This window comes from Carya illinoinensis, chromosome 5 (genome assembly GCF_018687715.1).
Source record: "Carya illinoinensis cultivar Pawnee chromosome 5, C.illinoinensisPawnee_v1, whole genome shotgun sequence".
In the NCBI taxonomy this organism is placed as follows: domain Eukaryota; kingdom Viridiplantae; phylum Streptophyta; class Magnoliopsida; order Fagales; family Juglandaceae; genus Carya; species Carya illinoinensis.
Window position 1 is genome coordinate 33620115 of NC_056756.1, and position 10003 is coordinate 33630117.

Here is a 10003-nt window from a genome sequence, read left to right on the forward strand (position 1 = left end):
ATAATTGCTGTGACTCCATACATAAGTAATCAAGATGAAACGTGACTGGAATACGAAAGGACTGAAGCCCTGACGTAACATAACGTGACTTGAAAATAACTTGAAATACATAACCAACTTGAGATAGAAATATTTCGTAATATGACATAACATATAATAGACAACATATTTAACATGACATACTTGCAACAGTGAATATTACATGACTTGACATACATGTAATAGATGACATACTTAGTATAATGTACTTGTAATGTACAGCAATACATGACAGAATATATTATATAACAGATAAAAACTGATGATAGAATAAATTTTGTATAACAAACAATTACGTGATGACTTGGCATGGCATGACATATATTATAACACACATATATACACTGTAGTTCCTTTACTTAGCACACATACATAGTAGACTGCTAGTAAGTTAAAAGCTAACTTACCTCGATCTCCGCGTTTCTTATAAAACCTCAAGTGCGATCACGAGGAACTGTAATTAGTGATTCTAAAAGTTAGCACTAAATCACTAATAACTTGAAATATGGAAAATACTAACTTAAAGAGTAAAATTTCCATTTCACTCTCTACATGTAGGAAAATGACCGTTTTACCTATAACTTAAGGATTTTGTATACTAACTTCAAAAGTCACCAAAATTTACATGCCTCATGTAAATTTTATCCTCAACTCAAATATCAATTTAGAAAAATTTAAAACTAATCACAACTATTAAAACTCCATAGGGCCGAAATTCCCATATGCTATTTCCATTGATTTTTATTTCCAACTTGTTTTGATCAACCTTTTGATCTATGACTTATAAATATGCGATCTTCAAACCAAACCATCACATGGTTTAAAAAGATGTCCTAAAACATATATAAGCTTCTAATTCAAGAACACATGGTTAAAAATTAACCAAAACATAAATTTAGCCAAGAACATCCACACTTTGACTTATTTGAATATCTCTTTGCATAAAATTTCATATATTTGAAACTAACATCAAATATATTTAAAATAATAATATAACATGTATATAAGATGCTTAGGATCCTCCAATAAAATTATCAAAGTCATTGGAATAGGTTTAGACCACCAAAGAGTTAAACTTTCTCAAAACAGAAACTGTTTTTCCTCTTCCAGTTTCTAAGTTTCTAAATCTAAGAAACTCTTTCATCAAAACCTTTAATCATACAAAAATCATCAACCAATAATCATATACACGTGTTAACAATACTCTATAAAAATTTCGGACCCATATCTATCCATTAACTTAGTCAAAAACTCCAAAGTATAATATATTCTCCAGTTTATCTCCCAGAATAACCTTTCTATAGTTTACATAATATTTGACTGACCAAATGATCTTCAAATGGGACAAATAAGATATCCACGTAAACTAGACTAAAAAAGAAACAACTTATATGAAAGAGACGTTATGATAAAACACTTAAAAAAGCTTCGAAATGGGCGTGCAAAAGAACTCCTAAAAGTTGTCCGAGAGAGAGTGTTTGATATTCTTTTAATGGAAAGTGTAAATGAAAATAATTTTGTGGGGAGGGGTGGCTGGAGATACTTATGGATGAGATATGGAAGAGATGAGACTGGAGTGAGAGTTAAGTGTAGGACTCTCTTACCCGGAATGAGAGTGGAGTGTAGGACTCTCTTACCTAATAATATCTACAAAAATCAACTCAAGATATTTTTACCCAATAATATCCACGAAATTAGCTTAAAATATTTTTATCCAATAATATACACAAAATTAGCTTAAGATATTTTTATCCAATAATATCTACAATTTTGAATAGACGTTTCACCCGAAATTATGAAAAAGTGTTATTGCGCCATAAGACCTTAAATAACCCTCCGAGTCTAATAGCACAAACCATAATACATTTTGACACTTCTAACTATCTCTAATAATCAAAAACACACTTCTGATACCATAGTAAATAATAACACTAACTATGTAGTTAGACAAAAACCTATATGATTAATGGATTCGTGAAAGCTTATAGAGTCTTCACGAGGTTCCTAAAGTCAATAGAAATTCCACAATTGAATTTCTAGCGGGCTGTTACAATTAAAGGTTTGAACTTTGAAAATATTAAAGATGATTGATTGTCATCTTTCACATGTGCATGTTTTATTTGAATATTTTCAAAAGTGATTGATACTTTTTTTGACTTATGCAAAAGGTAGATATTTTTGTTTGAAAAATTTGAAAAGTAAAGTGTGTTCATTTTGTCATATGCAAAAAGTAAAAAGATTAGGTTTGAAATATTTAAAAAGTAAAGTGTGCTCCTTTTGTCATATGCCAAAAGTAAAAGATTAGATTTGAAATTTTTGAAAAATGAATAATGTTGTCTTTGATAATTGAAAAAGAAGAACATTTTATTTGAATTTTTTGAAAAAATGAATGATGTTGTTTTTGACATATGAATCTTTTTAAATTTGAATATGAAGTCTCATATGCCTATAAATAGATCATTTGAAAGTTTCACATTTATAGTATCAAGAGCATATAACATTTATTCAAAACTTCCATTCTCTTTTTTCTAACCATTGAGCCTTAATTCTTGTTCATTTTGAGAGAAATATAGTTTGCGCTGTATTGTTCTTATTTCACTCATTGAGGAGTGTTTTTCTAATAACCTACTCACTATCAGTTCTTGTATCAGTAAAAGAGTGTGTATAACCCTTGTGCGTGTAGAAAATATTCTACATAGGAAATAGTTGAATCAACATGTGTCAGGTGATTGCAAGTGTAGAGAGTGTTCTGCACATATCCTTTGTAGCGGTGTTGTTCAAAGATGTAATAGGTTTCTATCTCCACCTGAAAGAGGTTGAATAGTGAATTTGAGGATTCTCAATAGGTAGCTTGAGGCGAGGACGTAGGCAGTGGGGCCGAACTTCGTTAACATATTGAGTTTGATTCTCTCTTACCCTTACTCTTTATATTTATTGTTGTTTCGTATTTTGTTTATATTTTATATTTGATTTATAATTGTTATTTTTTTTAAATACAACTCAATTTATCCACTTCTTGTGTTAGTCATCTGGGCAACAAAAAGGACTGAACAAGAAGTTATGCTAGTCATATAGACGTTGGATTGGCCACCTAATATATATTTTTTTTCTATTTATTGTTTTTTGTTTTTTAAATTTAATTCCTTTATGCCCATTTAGAAACTTAGATAATTGAAATTTTTCGATCATAATTTTTAATTTTGTTCCGTTCCAGTTATTTCGATCTAAAATTTTCATTTCAGTATATTATTTGGTACATTAATCTTCTCTATTTTATTTCATTCTAAATTTCAACCTGTTCCAATCATTTAAGTCAAATTCATGTCGAAATTGGCATTCCAAGTCCTATTCCACTCATGACAGTTTTAACGGTAGTTTTATAATTTTTTAAGTTTTGATGACATTTTTGTAAATTTAAAATTGATTATGATTTTAATTTTTTTGTAATTTTAAATATGTTCACTCATTCTCTCTCTCTCTCTCTCTCTCTCTCTCTCTCTCTCTCTCTCTCTCTCTCTCTCTCTCTCTCTCTCTCTCTCTTTTAAATATAATTATTTTTAATAATTTCTCAGTTTTTTTTTAATTTTTAATTTTGTTTCTTTATTTATTTTTTTGTCTCAACTCAAATTTGTGATTTTTTTTTTTAATATTGTAATGTATTTTCGTTTTATAATTAGTCAATTCTTCCATACATATATGCACACACGTATATATGCACACATACATAATACACACTTACATATACATGTATTTGTTATTTATCAATTTATATAGACATACATACATACATATATATATATATATATAGTTAATTTCGAAACAGTATATAAGAAAGTATTAATATTGAAATATTCTTTTCTAGTACTTAAATTGGAATGATATACGGAACAGAATTTAAAACATTGCTTTTTAACTCTTTAGAGTTAAGATCCTCTAGTGCCAGACATGAGAATAATGAACGTTCATGGTCAACTGAGTAGCCAACCCTTAGATGCGATGAATGGATGGTAATCTTCAGGTAGTTTCAATTACTATTTAAGCGCACCGTTGTATATGCATATCGGATTAGTACTCAAATTGTGTGTTTTTCTTGTGGTTGCTAAACTGGAATATCTTTGAAAGACAACTTAGGAATCGATTATAGCCCCGATTACCTTCTTTTGCTCGTGTATTTTGTGTCTTTAGAGCTTCGGTTGCTGCAGCAGATTCTTTCCCATAAATGAAGGAGAGCTGCTTTGTTCTTATTTAAGAATACTACAACCAAATGCTAGTTATGAGGTTTTGGCTGCTATATCCTGTATTAGACAGGCTGAGAATATACAAATAACCCACATTTACAGAATCAGCCATGAGACATTTTTCCGTGAGGTATATTTCTTCAAGCTCAAATTTGGAAGAGTTGGCGTAAATGTCTTCCTCAGTAACATATCCGGAGACTGGAGACCCTTGAGTACATTCTGCCTTATGTTGAGAGTTAAGTGGAGTTCATGACAAGTGGCAACGACAAGAAGCCAAGGTCATGTTGTAACCTGAGATCTGAGGTTTCTTTCATTTGTGTAGAGAACTTGCAAACAACGGATTTTCTGTGAATCATTCATTCACTCTCTTCAAGTCACCAAGGGCAGAAACTGTCCCCGGATGGTAGCACTATACTCACCTGGGATGGAAAGAACTGCAGGAGACAGTAGCAATCGAAGCAGACATTCCTGCTTTGTGGGGGTATAATGGATCCTCAGACATGTCATTCAGTTCCATGGTCCTATCATCCATAAAAGGGGGATTTGTAGGTGCCGGGAGGTGCTCATCCTCCTTTGTTAACATCTGCAGAACCTTTGACATTGTTGGTCGTAATGACTGAATCTCTTGGGTGCACAGAAGTCCGATATGCACCACTCTTAATACCTCATTCTTTATATTGCTGTTGTGGTGATTATGCAGCATTAGATTTGGATCATATAATCGCTCCACTGTCCCTGACTGAAAATGCTTCCATGTCTATTTTTCAAAGAATAGAAGGGTAGAAATAGGAGCATTTAATTAATCTTTCTACTCACAAAAACTGATGCTTATAAAAGAAGAGACCTATTTTTGGAAGGGTAAAGTATTGAAGCTTACTATTGTGACTAAGCTGTCTGAGTATTCTAAGTTTTTGCTCCTGTTGTTCTGCTTCCCAGTGACAATCTCTAACACAAGCACCCCAAAGCTGTACACATCGGCCTTTTCTGTCAATTGGCCATGGGCTAGGTACTCTGGAGCCATATATCCTCTATAAAGTTTTTAAAAGAAATCACTATTGTGTTCAGTACAAGTGAAAACAAACCTGTAAAACATCACTACTATTGTTCTATCACTAATGTATGTTCTTACACTGGGCTAAAATGTTGGTTATTTAGAAAATAATAGGCGTGAATTTTACATTCGTTTTTTAAAAGTAAATGAATTTTTAATTTTAAAGACATTCAATGCTTCAAAAATCAAATAGAGATATGATGCTTACAGTGTTCCTGCAATGGCAGTACTTATATGGCTCTTATCTTCTTGGAATGATCTGGCCAACCCAAAATCAGCAATTTTAGCACGGAGCCTCGAGTCCAGCAAGATGTTACTGGCTTTTATATCTCTATGAATGATTCTGATATTGGCGTTCTCGTGAAGATAGACTAAACCTTCTGTTGTCCCCGCAATAATCTCATGTCTCTTCTCCCAGTTCAGCACTTTACCTCTGTTTGTATCTGTCATTTTCATGGAAACATTGAGAATATTTAAATTGTTGATATCATACAGAATATCATCAACTTCGATATTACTCATATCATGGAGAGACATGAGTACAAGTAGCAGTGAGAGAATTCTTTCTTTTCTTTTCAAAACAGTAACTATTGTCTAGAAACCATCGTTGCTATCACGGTTTTTGCTTTTGAATCAAGTAATTACCAAAGATGAACTGATCAAGGCTTTTGTTGGGCATAAATTCATAGATAAGAAGGCTTTCAGGTCCTGAGCAGCTGCATCCCAATAAACGGACTAGATTCTTGTGTTCCACAGTGCTTATCATGTTAACTTCATTGTAGAAATCTGCCGCTCTATGTCTATTGTTAAAGAAGAGTCTCTTGACAGCAATCTCTCGTCCATCAGGCAGAATACCCTGCAATGGTGCAACGTGGGAAACAAATAAATCTCTGAAAACATAAGATTTGAATGATTTGAATTATATATTTCTTTAGGAGGGGGGAGGGTTAATGGGGTTAGGAAAGAAGAGAAACTACCTTATAAACTGTGCCAAATCCTCCTTGCCCAAGCTTGTTAGCATTATCGAAAGCTCCCGTAGCTTTCTCTACTGTGGAATATTTAAAGTTCAAGCTACTGTCATTAAGAACTTTCACCAACTTTTCTGCATCATTTGAACCTATGGATCCAGAAAGCAAAATAAAAATAAAAATTACTTATTTTGAACATTGTTAATAATCAACTTAAAAAGTTTTTTGTCCCTCTAGGTCAACGATGCATTGCGTAACAAAGTCCTTCCTAAACTTTTCGTTCATTTTAAGAACATGATGACACTCATGGAGGCTTTATAAAGTCAAGCATCTAGACTGCAATAATACTGGAGTAAAATATTGTTAACACCGATTATTAAAAGTATATATATGCTTAAACACTGTACAATGATTAGCAATGTTACCTCTTCTCTTCTTTTGTATATACCTGTGCTTCCAGATATATATACCAATAGTTATTCCAACCACCAAAACAACCACCGAACTAATAACTGAAACTACTATCACTATAGTGGTACCTGCAAAAGTTATTGATGGAAAACCCATTATCATTCCAAATTTACTACAGAAACAGTAATCTTGATGCAAAATGTTTGGTCACCTAGCATAATGATCCATCTTTGATCACCTTTAGTTCATTTACCTCTTGAATTTCCATTTCCCACTTCCTTGTTGAGGAAATCTCTGTCTGAGTACCTCATGAAGCAGCCAGTGTTCAGCGCTCGCCCCTCTGACCAAGGCAAGCACTCTAATATTGAAGCAGATGCATTGTCCAAGCATGCTCTGCAAGAACTTGCATTCAAAGTTCTCCAACAATCAGCCAACACATAAGCCGACTCATTCACTGTCCCAGGTACACCCACTTGTGCCCTAGCATAGCCTTTGTGACTTGGTGCAGCCTCAAGAGTATCCATCACAGCTCGTCTCACTGACTCTCCAAAGGTTGGGTTCTTCCTTGTTGTATTCCCACACACGGCCCTGTCACTGGGTCCTTTATACTCCTCAAAAAAGCTATAATTCTCAGACCTCATGAAGCAACCATCAAGGTAAATGCGACCCCCATTGTAAGGAAAGCACTGGGGAAGAACCGTGCGTGCCTCAGCATAGCATAATACACAGTCAAGCAATGAGAGATCCCCATAGCACTGGGCAAGGCCAAAGTTAGAATCAGGGCCTGAACCTGTTATAGCTACTCCAAAACCTGAAAGTCGCATTTGATCACTGATATTTCCCATTGTAGCAACAAAATTTGGAACAAAAACATTGCTATTGTGCTCAAGTTGGTTGCCACACGTAATTTCGACTGTTTGGGTTCTTGGATCTCCAACTGTTGTTTCCAGTAGAAATACAGTCTTGATAACAAGGAAAATAACATATCGACAAGGGACAGGAGGGTATTCTTTCTTCATTGTGGTATTAGTTAGGATCTGTATTGCTATGTCTGATATCAATCGTGTGGCAATTCAATAGCGAATTCCAGAAGTAGATCTGTGGCAAGAAGAATACAGAAGTCATTGTGGACCCTTAAAAGCATTTAACATGTAGTATGAAACGAGGATAGAAAATTTAATCGGGAAAAAGAATGACAATTACATGCAACAAATCAAGCGAGACAAACATTTCTAATATTGATTATGTGACTGGTGGTGTCAACCCAGGCAGGCCACATCTTTAGCGTTTTCAATAATAAAAGGCAGCGAAACTCAAGATAAAAATAATAAAGATATTGGTGGAAAATAATTAATCCAGAATAGCATAGAGGTCTGAAACCGAAAACCAAAAGCATATGAAACAGTAACAGCTTTTGATTTTATTGGCACCGTCCTTTGAATTTTGAACATATGGGATTGCCAGCATCCCAAGTCAAAAAGGCACATATTGGATTAGCATTGTACACGTGTGATAACTGCACCGTCAACTTCAGAAGTCATCTGGCTTTACGGTCTGAAAATCACAGCCAAATCAAAGAAGAAAACCACCCACCATATTCCGATATATTTTTTTTTTTTTAAGAACATATTTTATTAATTTGCACCTTAAGCTACCAAAACTATCAAATTACAGATTAAACTACTCACTTGAGCAATTTACACATTCAATTAAGATTTGATTGTTAAGATTTAACGACATGCCTATTTTTCATTAATATGAACAGTTAGATCCTAACCGAGAACACAAATTGTCAACTCTTGTAGTTTACGGCTCAAAATGAAAATTTTGGTTTAGGAATTAAGAAAACGATGAGAGATTGGTAACTAAAATGTAGTTTTTTGTCTTTGGAAAAACTCTGGCTCGCTCACATCAGTATAGTGTAAGATTCAAAAGTAGAAAGCTCTATTTTTTTTTTTTAAGGTAATCAATAATATTACCTACTGATAAATATGTGGAGTTAAGGTGCTTCCCTAAAAAGAATGAATGTGGGGACGAGAGGGAAATAATGAGAGACCCCACTGACCAAAGGCCCAATAGACAGTCGCAGGTCGGACCCATAAAAATCAATGCCTTTCCCACCCCACAACCACCTCCAATACATATCCGATCCGATTGGCGCCCCCACCAATATGGCCGTCGGCCGCCGCCCGACACTTCAATGCATACCACCGGCCGACACAAACTGTTTCATCTACGAAATCCTTTACAGAAATATGAACGGGTGGGGGATTCAACCTTTGCAGATACATATAAAGAACATAACAAAGCATTTATATAAAATCACAACTTATATGTATGTATGTATGTATATGTAAATTACTAGAATTTAGAGACGGCTCGCTTCTCTAGCGTTTGTTTTGAGTACCTCAATCATGTACACGATAAATGCATTAAATCCAAAGCTATAACAAACAGAGTATCCGAATTAACAAAACCATTCCATTAAAATGACAGTACGATTCGAGATATTATCGAAATTTGGATTCTGGGTAATAAAAAAAAAGACGAGCAATAAAGAAAGAAATAAAAAAGCTTTAGAGCGATGGTAAAGGTTAGATTAGAGTAGTCACCGTTCTTGGCGTCGGAGTAGCTGAAACTCGGATTCCGGAATGAAGTCGAGGCTGGCTTGGGAGGTTTAAGTAAGAAGAAAAGGGAGGTGAAAGCTAAAACAATTGAATTGGGTAAATACAGAAAAAGTCATACAAAGATATTTCCTCTGAATTCAAAGTAGAACGGAACTCTAGGATAGGAGTGTGGTGGGGTCAACGCGGTTTCGGATCAAGAGTCTGAAGGCGCCTTTTTTCTCATCATTCTCGTCCCCTTCACCGGGGAAGGTTTTATTTTTTATTCATTGCAGACCATTCTACCCTTGCTTTGTGTTTTGAAAACTTTTGATATGAAAATACAATTTAAAACAAAAAAAAAAAAAAAACCAAAAAACCCTCAAAAACTATAATAATTGTTTGAAAGTTCCAAGAAAAAGAAATAAACCTAAGGGAGTAGTTTACCGTCGGTTGGATATAATTTAAATGAAATAAAATGAGATATTTTAAATAATAATAAAAATTTTTTAGTTAAGATAATATGAAATAGTTTGTATAAAAAATATTTATTTAAATAATGAGATGAGATGAGATAGTTTTTAATTTTTAAAATTTAAAAAATGTGTAGTTCTCATTATTTTATGATGTGTGAATTGTGCATTGTTTATATTCAGTTCATGTCAGAATTGCATTGTTTATGTACTATTCATT

The 10003-nt window shown here is 33.7% G+C and overlaps 1 protein-coding gene across 1 annotated transcript; it reads right to left on the reverse strand.

The window, feature by feature from the left end:
• Positions 1–4232: 4232 nt before the first annotated feature.
• On the reverse strand, positions 4233–9612 carry LOC122311535 (cysteine-rich receptor-like protein kinase 2). The gene is made up of 8 exons (XM_043126122.1): positions 9320–9612; positions 6961–7805; positions 6722–6835; positions 6306–6445; positions 5974–6184; positions 5537–5771; positions 5155–5305; positions 4233–5034 (listed from the first exon to the last, which is right to left on the reverse strand). The coding sequence occupies exons 2-8, from the start codon at positions 7724–7726 to the stop codon at positions 4693–4695; spliced, it is 1959 nt and encodes a 652-aa protein (XP_042982056.1). The 5' UTR covers positions 7727–7805; positions 9320–9612; the 3' UTR covers positions 4233–4692.
• Positions 9613–10003: the final 391 nt, after the last annotated feature.